Source organism: Lygodium microphyllum, chromosome 28, assembly GCF_053477565.2.
Source record: "Lygodium microphyllum isolate KBCC chromosome 28, Lygodium_microphyllum_v1.1.10, whole genome shotgun sequence".
Classification (NCBI taxonomy): Eukaryota; Viridiplantae; Streptophyta; class Polypodiopsida; order Schizaeales; family Lygodiaceae; genus Lygodium; species Lygodium microphyllum.
This window is the reverse complement of record NC_141162.1, coordinates 78,660,908-78,675,691: the sequence shown is the minus strand read 5'-3', so window position 1 is coordinate 78,675,691 and position 14,784 is coordinate 78,660,908. Positions and strand designations below refer to the sequence as shown.

Here is a 14,784-nt window from a genome sequence, read left to right as displayed (position 1 = left end):
AAAATAAATTATGGTCTCGGTCTTGTTGTTTTGGCCATGGCGGCTTTTGCAGCTTCTGATTATTCCCTTCGGTTGTTTGGGATTTACCAGCCTTTTTACCTACCTTTACGTTGTCGTATGCGGTTTCATGATTGAGCTTTTCGGGGTCTCGCCATCCATCCGGGTTCCGGACCCGCCTTGCTTCATGTTTTGTAAGCTGCAATAATGACGACGACACACAACAACAACAAATCAGTGAACAAATAACAATAAAGAAGCTATCCATTTCCTCCCTTCTCATCCTCTCCATTCACTGCCGCTGCTGCGCCTTCTCCCTTCATCACAAAGCTACCTCTTTACTATCGCCCTTTCCCTTCCCTTCTCCCTCTCCTTTCCACACTGGAGCAAAGGAAGCCCTGCTTTACCTTCTCACGCTGTGAATGGTAATAAGTCCTGCTTTACCTTCTCACAAGAGATTGCCTGTGTCTCGTCTCCTTATCCGGCGAGAAAGGTGCCAACCACTCTTCTCATTCTTCTTCGAGAAGGCCCGTCTGCCGTCTTCTTATCAAGATACAAAATACCTTAACCTGCTTAAGGTTTCATCTCAAGAAAGGACTCTACATTGCTTTCTAATGGTGCTTTACAAAACAGAAATGGAGCATTCCTGAACAGAAATAGAGCAGCTGTCAACAGAAATGGATCTCTTCTCAATAGATACGGATTGGCTGCCTTTCTAAGTCGGGGTTTCACTTCGAGAAAGGAGTCTGCATGTCCGTCTACTGGAGCCTGTCTCCACAGCAATGGAGCTTTTCCTAACAGAAATGGATGGCGCATTGGTAACTCGGGGATTCATTTTGAAAAGGGCTTTGCATTCTTATTGAACGGATAGTCTCCCAATAGAAATGGAGCTTCTACCAACAGAAACAGATTGTTTGCATTTCGAAGCCTGGATTTGGACAAGCATTTTCTAGGCATGGATGCTGAAGGGCTGCATTTCTCATTAAAGTGCTTGCTGTCGGCGTGGGGTTGCCTTGCTTTCAAGTGCGAGGAAGGCCAGAGCAAAGTTTGAGGGTCATCCTGCGAGGCAACATGCGGAGGCATGGATGGCAGCTTCCCTACCATCCTCTTCAGGTACCGCTTTTTCCTTATTGGCATTCCAGGAACAAATATCGCCGTTCTTTGTAAGGCTGACGAAATATTGCTTATCACATCTGTGATATGAACATTTATACATTCCTTGATAAGAATATGGTTCTCGAGGAGGGCCGATATTTCAAATATGCTATGAATGACTGGTGTTTCAAATATGCCATTTATGTCCATCCGATTCAACAAGTGAACAGTGCTTGAAAGTGCAGAAAAATAGCTATTGCACGCATGAACATTGTGGGTTAAGTAATATTGCGCACTAAGTTTTCGTATGCCTCAGAAATGTACTTACAAAGGCTGTGCTTGTTGATTTGTTTTTTGTTCATTTGCGCAGTGACTGTATTCAGTAAGGAGTCTCTTATATACATGAATCTGAATGCAAACTGTAGTTTTATGCGTAGATATTTATACACACAAATATCCACTTGTGTGCCAGCACACTTGTATTTGTGCACGTGTATGTATATATGTGTGTGAGTGTGTCTATCTATCTTTTTGAGAAATGCATGTATACATACCAACTTCTAAAGAACCAGAGTAGCACTATCCCATGGGAAATGTCACCATACATACGTATATTGTATCGTATATACATAAAGGACACATGCATACATACAGAAATGTGCATGCGTATGAGTACACGTTCACACACTCACCCACCCACCCACGCACCCACGACATAATCTCATTTCTTTCTACAGCCGATGGTGTATTGCTTATGACGTCTGCCATAGGGATATATGTCTGTGATTTAACAATTTAACAAAGTGAAAGGTGCACACACACACACCCACCCACGACATAATCTCATTTCTTTCTACAGCCGATGGAGTATTGCTTATGACATCTGCCATAGGGATACTTATGCATTCTGTGATAGCAATGTGGTCATGATTCTGCTGAATAGGATGAATTGATAAAAAATGGATAGTAATGCTTCCTTCACTAGCCTGAAGATCAGAAACTGGACTTTTGTAGTTTTTCATGTGTTTTGAAAATGTGCTCACAAAGGCTGTAGTTATTGAATAAAAACTTTATTTTCCTTCATTTGGGTAGTACCAGCATTCAGTGAGAATTTCCTCATCTTAGCATACATGTAAGGTCGCGGTATATGTGAATCTGGACACAAGGACACACAGGTATTCATATATCTCCATTTATGCCCATAAACATCCACATGTATGCAAGCGTGTGTATATTTACACATGTATGTGTGTGTGTGCACATTCATGTAATTGAATCGTATCAGTTTATCAGGAAAAGTGTGTATGTAAAGCCCTGCACAATTGAATTGGAGTATGAAAGTTTCCATAAGTGTTTTTGAACTTTTTAGGCTGCATTCACCTGCATTTTCAGCCACTTTATTTATTGGTACATTTATTTTCCCACCAAAAGAAGGGCATATATCTACCCTTTTCAGAGACATGTATATGCATGCAATTTTGAAAGTTGCACTGAGCTGGAGGACTGCTATCATGGCAATTGCGTAATTGATATGTACATACGAGTGTGTGCAAGTGTGTGCACTCACTCATGTGGACATATATGCATGTGTGTACACTTGCGCTAACATACATAGACTTTGACAATGATCTAATTGCATTGCTGATAGAGTTCGATTCCTAGCCATAGGAGGATTGTAAGGTTAAGATGGTTAGACCAATTTGGAGAAATATTCCAGTTAATGTACAGAGTGGTGGTGAGATGGTGACCACTTTGGAGGAAAAGGTGATGGCAGCCATGAGCATATGAAAGGAATTTTTTTTATAAACAGCTCCAGATCGTTCCTCTCACATGTTGTCTGAGTCCAGACATAGGCTTAAAATACATTCAATGTGCTATCCCAAGTTGCATTTGCTAAAGCACATGTGGACATTTATGCATGTGTGTACACTCGCGCTAACATACATAGACTTTGACAATCATCTAATTGCATTGCTGATAGAGTTCGAGTCCTAGCCATAGGAGTATTCTAAGGTTAAGATGGTTAGACCAAGTTGGAGAAATATTCCAGTTAAAGTACAGAGTGGTGGTGAGATGGTGACCACTTTGGAGGAAAAGGTGATGGCAGCCATCAGCATATGAAAATAATTTTTTTTATAAACAGCTCCAGATTGTTCCTCTCACATGTTGTCAGAGTCCAGACATAGGCTTAAAATACATTCAATGTGCTATCCCAAGTTGCATTTGCAAAAACATATATTAATCCATCCAGAGGACAGCACATCTCAACACTTTCTTCTTCTAAGGGGCCAGTCTGAGCCCTATCCTGTAGTCTATCCTGGCAGTCCATCCAGAGTACAACACATCACAACACTTTCTTCCAAGGGTCCAGTTCGAGCCCTGCGCTTGCTTAATACAAATCCAAATTTGTATTCGGTTTCTATTGTCAGAGGAGAGAGAGAGAGAGAGAGAGAGAGAGAGAGAGAGAGAGAGAGAGAGAGAGAGAGAGAGAGAGAGAGAGATGACAATCATTTTATATCGTTCTGTATGCCAGGTTGTTGCTGTTGCTGTTTTCTTGGCCCTCATGTTTGCCTTCTATGTGTTTTTCGCACCCTTTGTTGGAACTAAGATTCTGGAGATTATAGCTATTGCCTTGTTTACTCCTACGGTATGTAACCAAGCTTCTGAGATTTCAACACATGCTTTTACTGCTAGTGCTTTTTAAGTACGTACAACTTGTTTTGATAGAATGAGACGTGTGTAAAAAACAGAGCTGTTTTTTGGCCTCTAGTATACTTGACGTTTGGTTCCTTCAAGAGAAATGTACATAGTTCTATGTTTGATTCAAGCAATGCAAGATTTCCATATGCTATTGAGTTGGAAACTCATTGTGACCAAGAAAGGAGGCACTTTGCATTTAGGAGTGCAAGAGATTTGGACTTATCATCTGCTATATGATTCACGTGCTCTGGGATGTAAGGAAATTTCTAGTCTTGTGAGAGCTCAAGAATGTATCATATTAATGCTGATTTGATTGCAGAGGGCCAGTGGCATTATGTGTACTGTTAACTTTTTCAGTTTATTTAGTGTTTTAAATAGTGTTTTGGTTCTTCAACCCAGTCCCAATTAATGTAGCTTTATGTTAATGAGGGTGCTTATATTTCAGATTCGGCCTCTTTTAGTTGGCTTAGCAGGGTAGCTTTTTGTTATCAGGTGGTGGCAGTTGTTGTTCTGTACATATGGTGTGTGGCAAAAGATCCAGCTGATCCAGCAGTGCTTAATTCCAAGAAGCTTGACATGTCATCTCATGCAAACAACAAATTAGGCTCAACAGTGAAGTCCTCTACAACTAATGGGAAAGTTGTTGAGCTTACATCTGGATCTCAGGCTGAGAGGCAGCTATCTTCTTCTCATTATGACACTGAGAGAGCAGATGCTTTAAAAGAAAATTTAATGCAGAACGCTATCATGTCCTGCTTTGGCTTCCTTTATGCTAAAGTTACACAAGCAATTGAACCGTGCATAACCAGCTCCAATGTTAACATGCCAGCTGCTGAAATTGAGATGCTTTATTGCAGTCTGTGTAAAGCCGAGGTAAAGACTCTGCAAACCTTGCTGTCTCCAATGATTGCTGACTTGCAGCAAAGTTCGGAAAGCCTTGAAAATGTCTTTCATTAGCGTTTTTAATGTTTTGTCAGATTTCAATACGCAGCAAGCATTGTCGCGTTTGTGACAAGTGTGTAGATGGCTTTGACCACCATTGCCGGGTTTGTCTACTGAGCTGTGGCAATGTTCTTACTTTCTTTACTCTTTCCATGATCTATATTTATTGCTATAACAATAAGTTTATCTTTTATCCTTGTGATGCAGTGGCTAAATAATTGCGTTGGCAAGAAAAACTACACAGGGTTTTTTGCATTAATGGTCTCAGGCCTTATAATGGTAATTAGTCAAAACTGTGCAACTTCCTTGCATCTTCCAAATTTCATTGCATTGACCACCTTTTGTTAAAGAATTTAAGTATCAGCTCCAAATATACGTAGAGATGGGAGCTCAGTTTATGGTAGCGTAAAGGAAAAAAATATGTTCACAAACTGAAAGTAGAGACACTGATTGTTATTAAGCTTGAAAAGTCTACCAAGAACATGTGCATACCAGAATCAGGTTTTGATTTTTAGGGAGACTTAATGATAGCTAAACTGCTTCCATAACAGCTCCTGCAAGTCCCTCCTTCAGCTTAAGGTTATTGAAATAGTGTTCTGAAGGCTCAAAATCCATTGTTGACATGAGGGTTTCATCATTTCTTACCTAATTGGAAGAAAATATTAATTTCAGGTTTTGGGGTATGTAGAGCTTGCCAAACCTTTCTACAAGCTTGATGGTTCCTTCTTTTGGTGAATTTTGGTTTTTCTTACTTTACTAGCTGGTATTGACAGCAACTAGCTTTACAAATGTTTGGTTGAATTTCTGAACATATGTATATAAGATTGTGTCTTGAGATATATATTTGTGTATGTGTCTGTGAGGTTTTCTCTCTGCTTTTCTCCTCTTTGGGGTCTCACCTTACAAGAGAAGTCTGCATGCATGTGTATGTGTGCACTTGCTATTATTGAAAATTTTATCATGACAAAGCAGTGGTTAAGCATGGATGAAGGAATCAGGATGTTGTGTGCAGTGATAGAATCTAGTAATTTATTTTCATGGCAGAGTTTTATTATTCACAATATCTTACTAGAGACCAGTACTTGTTGGTATGGAAGGCTACCGGGAGCCTGATAGGGAGGTGGTTATTTTGGTTATCCCATGCCTCGGAGGCCTCTCCTAGGGATCTTATGTCTTCTTGTCTAGCTTGGGTACTCTGAAATGGCTGTTAGTGCATATTCTTTTGCATGTTTATCCAATGGAGGCACTTTTGAGTCTCTTCCTTCATGTTCTGAAGAGGGGCTTCTGTTTGCCAATACGAGATATTAGAATATGTGTTATCTAGGATATTCTCTTTGGATTTTGACCTTTGTCTTTCATGTTATCACTTGCAACTGGAATTCTCCTCTTTTTCCTACATGTGCTACAAATGTAGGGATGTAGGATACATTCCAAGACAATGTTCTGACATCATAAAAGAATGGAACAACTTTAAAGACAGTGTCTTGACATCTGTGATATATTGCAAGACAATGGCCTGTCACCATTACAAAGGGAGCAAGAATTTAATGGTGGTTGGAAGCAAGCTCCCTGATTTATTGTCCATGTGTCTAAACATGCAAAGAAGGAATGCAGGCAATTTGAAGGAAAAGGTGGATGAAGATTACACGATTTTCCTCTTTAATGCTTTTTAGGCTTTATCACTGACAATAATCACAATGGAGAGGTAGGATGACTTGCTGGCTACAAATGAGAGTAACAGGTGTGGACCACTGCTTGGAAATTCATGCTCAAAATAATGGACCTGATATGAGCTTTCATTTTGTTATGCTAGGAGTTACAAGATATTGGTGGAAAGAGTGAACATTAGCAATGTTCTCAATTGCTCGGTTCTTACACCTAAGAAGGCTTCATGGATCTTCTCTGTCCAAGCCACAGTTGCACAGTTGATTGTATATCAGCACCGTGTGATAATGAGTACATATGACACTTTTTTGAGAATGGTCGTATTATTGAAGAGGGCGTCCATTTATGTGTCTTCTAATTGCACGTGGGGTTGCATATCAGGGCGAAGTGATTGCTCTTGATATGATGTATAAACTCCCCATTTATGTGTCTTCTAATTGCATGTGGGGGTGCATATCATTTGACCAAAGAGGCCACCAAACCTGGAAGTTCCTTTCTTATGTAATTAACTACCTCAACCAATTGTGCATTGATGTCAAAATGAACTTTGATAGTTTTGTTCGGTGCACATGGCAAAATATGCACCATTTGTTTCCATGAGTGGATGGAAGAATTCCTAGAGTTTCCGTTTATACTGGGATTCTGTGAGATGCACATCCCAGTATGCTTGAAATGCACCATAAACATATTGTGCACCTGAACTATCTTCATTGTTCATGCCTGATTCCTCAATCTGGCAGCACTTCATTTCACCAAATGTTCTTGTTTGCCAAAGGTTTTTGTGTTGATTGGGACTCCATGACTTCATGAGTAATGAAGAGAAAGCCCTCATGCAGGAAGGCTCTCCCCTCTTTTCTTGCCTCTCTAGTGCAGTTCCCCAGTCCCTAAGAGCTGCAGATTTGTTGCAGAAATTAGTGTAGAATTTGACCAACTCGACACCAGCAGCAGCTGTGAATGTCTCCAAAACCACAGGAGTGCACACTGCATGTTTTTCCCGTCATGCATGTGAGAAGACGTTAGGCTAGTGTAACATTTAATTCCAAGTCGTAGCAAGTTTAGATTGTGCATTTTGATACTTGAGTTACTAGTGCTTTCTTATCCAATGAAAGAACCAGGGTTGTTCAACTGCCTTTAAGATAATCTTATGGCTATATCCATTATAAAACTAGAGGGAGAGGTGGACTTGATAACATCATATATGTCTTTCTGTGTATCAATTGGTTCAAGGTTTATGTTCATCCTTGTGGATATTTATTTGTTGGATCGCACACTGAAGCTAGAAGCTATTATTGATGCTGTGGCAAAACTTTGCAAAAAATTGGCTGGTAATATTCAATGCATGCATGTCCATTCAGCTTCCGTTCATGTATCAGAAGGCCATACATAGGCTGATGGTGCTGGTTGTATGGGTTGCCTGTTCTAGCAATGTTCTTCTCTCAAAGGACTTAGTGTGCAACCAGTACATTGCCAAAAGGATGAACCACTGTGTCTTGCAAGCTCTTTGGAATGGGATGGCACCCGCTGTTGTGAGTGTGTATTCTCTTGGGAAGAAAACAGCTGATTAATCCATCTGCAAAGTCTTGTGAGGGCCTTTGTTATTATCTTTTACAATGGACAGCTTATCGAAATGGAAGATTCCTTTGTGATTGGTGTTGCTCAGAGCATGCATCCTACGCATTGGGCTGCTCTCCTTTTTAGACTTCAGGCATGCTAACGTCTCAAAGATCAGTTTTCAGCATTGTGGGGTATTCTTAACTTGTTTCTCTCTTTAATTTAGCTCAGCTTTTAATGAGACACCGGTATACTCATATAGATTCCTACTGTGGTTGTGGTTTGACAGCTTATTTCCCAGTGGTCAGTTGGATTATGGGTGGTGATCCATTACTTCCTAAACTTAAGGTTCTTCGAGGATGTAATTGCGTCAAAGTTGGGCAGCAGCTTTTCACCTGTGGCATATGTTGTTGTGGTGGTAAGTCGCTCTTAGGAGAGTGCATCTTTAAGTAAGTGTGTCTAATTGTATTTAATGTAATTGGGTGAAATCTTGTAGGCTATGTGCACAATTTTGGCTTTGACAGCAACATACCCTCTAGGTCAACTCCTGTGTTTCCATCTTTTACTAATCAAGAAGGTACACATTCAAAGGCTCTTCTTCTGCTGGATTTCGCCATTCTTTTTTCATCCATCGTTTCTTAAAGCTGTATGATAATGGCAGGGAATTACTACTTATGATTATATTGTTGCCATGCGGGAGCAAGAGCAAAAGGCAGCTGGTGAGTTTGCTGAGAGTCCAATCACCTCACCAGTTAGCTCTATGGGAACAGCTAGTGCTGCTAGTTCTGCTGCAGGTTTGCAAGGGCGAGCTTGGTGCACACCTCCAAGATTCTTCTTTGACCATGAGGTAGGTCGTATGGGACATGTCACCAACCCCCCCCTCCCCCCCCACCGGTGGCAAAAAAAAAAAAGGGAGCAAGTATACATTCACCAAAGTAGATCAATGCTCTTTTCTGTGTCATCTATCGATTTTGATAGTTTCCTCTGATTGAGTTGATGCAGGGTGTCTACCCATCTGAACCCTCATCTTCTCCAAAAGATGTCAGTTCAGGAGTTTCTTCAAAGGCATCTGTTGAAGAACATTACAGGAGGAAGACCTCAGTAAGAATCAGTCCATGGGCACTTGCATCTTTAAATAAAGAAGATGTTTTAAGGTCTGCCAGGCAGGCCAGGAACAGGTCATCTGTTTTAAGACCAATTGCCTCCGTCGATCTGATTGAAGAGACTGATAGCAGCAATGCTAGCAGTAGTGTAGAATTCCATGCCTCTACTGGGGACAGAAGTGCCAGTAAGATACCCAGTGATAAAGACCAAAACTATACAGCTGAGCTTCACATGGGAAATGTTCCATCTTCTGTTGATGTTGATACCCTTGAGCAAGTAGATGGCAGTGGCATTGATTCTGGGGATGAGGATGGGCTTGTGAAAAGAGGAAGAAAGGTGCTCAATCCCCTGCAGAGGGAGGCAAGAAATGCCTTCAACGCAAGCCATGCATTTTCTATGGGGGGAATAATAGCCTCATCACCTGATAGCAATGGAGCTTCTCCTGAAGTTCCTGAGCTGTCACATTCATTTGTTGTCCCAATGGACAAAGCCTGGATGCAGAGGTGTGGTACTGATACACCAGGTAACACAGGACAGGAGAGTGCAGATGGCAGTGCCAGTGCTAAAAGTGTGCCATGCACACCGAACGCTCAGGTGGTGGTTGCTGTGCATCATAGCTTGTGATGATCGAGTCATAACATGATAGGCATCCAGGTACGATGGGATTTTGAGACAACCACAGTCCCCTAGGCCTTGCCCAAACAGGTTATCTGTCTGTTGAGATTTCAACGTTCTCACAATTAGGTTGGTACGCTCTTCACACTGCGCAGCCCAAGGGTTATCTTAAAATTTTGCAGCCATTTTGAGCTGCGATGTGAATCCTCCACTGATGACAACGTGTATTGCAACAGTCGGAGCAAGCAGGACTGTCATTCAGAACAAACAAGCTGGATTCTCTTTCCCAGTACTGGGTGTGGTATATGTTCCTCGGCAGATTAAATAGACTTTGCATGGAGGCACTTGGTTTTATTCTGAGCCCCTATTTGCAATAGACTGATAACATGAGGGTACTACAGGTGGATGGCTACGTAAGGTCTGTTTGACGAAGCATCTGATTACACCACATGGAGATCCACCGATTTCAGGTCTTTGTGATGGTAAATTCTGAGCTGTTTCAGCAGATGGATTTATATACTGAAACAGAAGGGCAACGGTTTGTATGCTCAGGAGCCGCTTGCGATGATGGGATTCATTGCCTAGATACTTCTCTGCAGAAGCTACATGTGGACGTGCGCAACCGCTTGTTGCGAGAGGGTGTGCTTCTTTAAGTTTATTGAATTCCGCTGAATGGAATATACCGTGTACATGGCACTCAGTGGCCAAACAAGCCGTTCACTCTTTGCAGGTGAATAACTACTATCACTGCATTGCGATTGATTTTGCAGCTTCGATCTCGGCTATTAAGAGGAGTTTTCCACGGGTAGTGATTTCCTAGTTTTCGATGGTCTTCTCACATCTTAGCTGTTGCATTTTTCATGTCTAATTTGTCACTTAGTATCATAACTGTGCTTCTTGTCTAAATTTTCATGGATTATATTTTTGCTTAACAATTTAACTAGGTTGACACGTGCAGCCAGCTTTAGCTAGTGGCATTGCTGTTCCTTGTTTTTTTGCTTCAAGCATTGTGCAAAATGGGGAGTTTTCACCTTGTAATTTTTAAGTTCCTTCAATCGATTGCTTGTGGAGAACATGGATACCTATCTTTAGATGTTGATGTTTTGTTATTGTGTTGTATTATGTATTATTGGATTATGTAACATATTAAAAGCGAATACATAAGCAATGCTAGATGTTGTCAAGTTAAAGTGTGGTGCATCATTGAGCAAATGGTTGGCTGATCTAACGTTCCATTTGTGAATGTTGTTTTGATATTAAGATGGGCACATCAATGATGTTCAAAAGCTATAGTTATAGAGAATTAGCATGGAAGATCTTTTTTGTATAGTTTGGTGATAAGGCTGCTATGTGCATGTTTTGATCTTTGTTTGCTTTATGCAGTTGACATTGTTGTTATGACACTGTCCTTGTGTTATTGGTATGTAAGGATAAATGGATTGTTGTCAACAAAGCTTTCAAAACGTCATTTGTTTCATAAACTTATCTCCTTAGTGAGATGGTGTTTTTAATATTGCATGATGTTTTCTCTGCAACTTGTGCATATTGTTGATGTATCAATGTTGCTTGCACATTCAATTGTCCAAGTTGATTCCAATTTATATATATAATATAAACTTGTAGCACATAGTTTTGACAATGTTTTTCTAGGAGTCTATAAGGCTTTGTGCTTTGACATTTACATGGAGTGTATTGTTGTTGTGTGTTGTATTGGTATAAGAATATATGTTTACTAAATATTATGGTATGATTGTGTGGTTAAATATGGTTTTATATCTTAAATCTCTATATTTGAAAGGGTTACATGAAATTTTAGAATATTTGGATCAATTCTAGATTTGGTTGAAAGTTATTGTATAGCTTGAGATGATGTAAAAATCAACATAGTGTAGTAAACCAAATTTGAGTAAGGAATAGAGAGTATGTTGTAAATATGAGAACATAAGCTTCTTTAATATCATTTTAAACTAATATAAAGATGGCTCTATTCACTTGTGCACTTTCACTTTAGGATGTGGTTTGGTTGGTCTATTTGATCATATTATGAACTTTCATTAGTTAATAAAAAAAATATTTACTATACCATTAGGTTGTGGGTGTTATTTTTAGATCCTCAATAGAGGGGTTGTTTGTCTTCTTGAGAGATTCTAAATTTTTATGGCTTTGAGACTTCAAAATAGGGGACAATGATAGTTGGAATTTTCAACTAGTATCAAAATAGGCATTTGAGGAGCTTCTTCATCCTTTGCTTCAACTTGGATTCAGAGCTTCAGCTCAAGGTTTTATGGCAACCATTGTTTCTTTTTTCTAAGTTATGCATTGAGTCTTTTCTTCTCTCGACTTGTTTCAGCTTGCTCTCGGTTCATCAAAGAGCTTTCCACAGCTTAGCTAAGCTTTGTTAAGTGCTTATTGAGCTACAAAGTAATCGTTCTACCCCTTGTGAGTGGATATAAAGCATGCTACAGAAGTCGTGGACAGCTACGACAACTTGACAATGCTTATATTTTGGTCACAACTTTTGCATGTCATATTGAATTCAGGTGTTTCATAGCTAGAAACAAAGAGCGAGAAGAAAGTGAGTTGATTCTATATAGTTTTTAGTTTTTTAATTTACACACAATAGAACAATTTTAGTTTGGAGAGCAAATAGTGAATTCCATAATACAATATTTGATGTTTCAAGAATGTTATTTTGGTACTCGAATGGTATGGATATGCTTTGGGATGCTACTTGGATTGTTTAGAGCTTAATTACCTTAGTTTTGCAATTGTCTGTTGCTGTCATAACAATTTGGACAACAAGTATACAATAGTGAGCTTTCGATGCTTTGAATACCTATTGTGCCTATATGGTATTTCAAGTATACTACATGTCTATGGTGATGTCTAGCATTGATGTATGAGCATGTATATAGTGATGATATACTTTGGTACTTGGTTTTGAGCTACATTTGATGCATTGGCCTTTAGTTAGTTATTGCTTTGAGCTTTCATGCTTACTTACTTATGGGGCATTAAACCTTCATTGGACACATACTCTTGGATGTATTTGTGATGCGCTTGGGCTTTTTGGATGCTTTAATGTATATGAATTAAGCTTTGTTTGCTCACTTTGCATTTTGGATTGTCTTTCAATTGGAGATGTTTGTACTTGACAGAGCTTGGTTCTTTGAGATAGTGAGACTCTTGGTTTATGTATATGCTCTCTTGTATGTTATTGGACGTAATTACCTTTGCTTGTGGGCTCATTTGATTCCATATGTTTTGGACATTGGCACTTACCTTTGTTAGCAACTTGTTAGGAATGTATATGCTTATGGAATGTATGGTTTACTAATATTTTGAGATTGTGATGATAGTCTTCGATATCAATGTCTATGCTTAGTCACTACTCATTGTATTCTTTGTATCCCAGATGGTATTTGGATATCCTTGGCAATGGGAGCCTGCTTTCTTGGATGTTTGCCCATAGTTAGATTGACATATACTGATGTTTTTATTTAAGCATTGCTATAATTATAGTTTTTAGACATTGTACTTTAATAGTCTATTGCTCACAGTTGGTGGGTAACTCTATGCTTTTGTATTTCCTATTGTTTTTTTATTGTTTTGGTTGAATTTTGGGGGTTGACTTGCAGTCGTTTTTACGATAGCCCATTCTCTTGGGTATTGCATTGGTATACTGTCATTATGGTTGGTTCTTCAAGTGGTTGTGCTAAATATATTGAAAAGCTTGATGGCACGAATTTCACCTATTGGAAGACACATATATGGTAGGTACTAAAGAAGCATTTTAGGCCATTGAAAACTAAGAGAAAATCTTGAAGGCAAAGATCATGATGATTAGGATGAGTTGGATGAGCGAGGTAAATCTACCCTTATACTATCATTATCTAAAGTTTACTTCAATATTGTTACATGAGGATAATGCTTGGAAATTATGGAAAAAAATATGCAATGTTTATGACAAGCAAAGTCATGTATCGTAAATATATTGGTTGAAACAACTTATCAACCTTTGCATGAAGGAAATAACTAGTGTGTATCCATGCATTTGAATGCATTTTATTAGATTTTCAGCCAGTTGACTTTGCATTGAGTTCAAGGATAACCTACCTTGCTTGTTCTTGCTTGTGGTACTTCTCGAGTCATAGGATACTCTTCATACAACCATGTGTGCTAATATGTATGATGATGGCTTGAAACTCTGGGATGCTGAGGGTGCTTTACTCACAGAGAAAATAAATAGAAGGAATATGAATGTCTCCCATATTTCTTATGCATTGAATGTTAGGGGCAGACATGATGGTAAGAGTGGCAATGACTGTTGTGGTAGAGACTCACAGAGGTCTCAATCTTGCGAACAATCTCAAGGTAAGTCCCATGGTTGCAAGTCCTCTTTGACATGTCATTATTGTGGGAATCATGGTTATATTCAATCGCAATGCCATAAGATATATGATGATCAGCGCAAAGAGAAGGCAAGGGAAAAGTGTAGGAAACGTTTGATGATTGCAACATTGTTCCTATTGAGTCCAATGTAAAGATTGAAGAGATAATTTTAGTGTAGTTAAAGTTAGATGATGAGTACATCTTTATAGCTTCCTCTCTTGATGCTTCTCAATTAACCAATGCTTTGTCTATATATTCTTAGTGTTTGATGCTTGATTCTGGGGTTCCTCTCATGTTACCCTACAACATAGGGGCTGGTTTTGGTCCTATTATCATAGCATGACAAATTCTGTGAGATTGGAAAATGACTTGGTATTGAATATTATTGGCATTGGGAATATATGGTTGTAGTTTTCTTCAGAGAACTCTTTTACTCTATATAATATATATCATGTAGTACTGACTTTGACTAAAAGCCTTCTATTTGCTAGAAAGAATTAGATGATGTAGGCTATTATGTATCTCTGGTGATTCAACATGGAAGATTATTTGTGGGAATCTTGTTTTTGCTTGAAGTGCCAAGGTTAGCAGCCTCTATCTTGTATTTGTATCTAGATATTTTGACCAGGTTTTGTTGACTATAACTGACATACCACATGTATCTTTATGACATTGTCACCTTGGGCATGTGTTTTAAAGGGAATCAAAATGCTTACTCATTTG

General features: G+C 39.2%; 1 protein-coding gene across 1 annotated transcript; it reads left to right on the top strand.

The window, feature by feature from the left end:
• The first annotated feature begins 225 nt into the window (after positions 1 to 225).
• LOC148011642 (putative protein S-acyltransferase 22) lies at positions 226 to 10,431 on the top strand. The gene is made up of 9 exons (XM_087670952.1): positions 226 to 1,110; positions 3,626 to 3,739; positions 4,285 to 4,665; positions 4,770 to 4,838; positions 4,942 to 5,013; positions 8,240 to 8,368; positions 8,447 to 8,527; positions 8,612 to 8,797; positions 8,953 to 10,431. Exons 1-9 carry the CDS (start codon positions 1,069 to 1,071, stop codon positions 9,676 to 9,678), a joined length of 1,800 nt encoding a protein of 599 aa, XP_087527078.1. The 5' UTR covers positions 226 to 1,068; the 3' UTR covers positions 9,679 to 10,431.
• Positions 10,432 to 14,784: the final 4,353 nt, after the last annotated feature.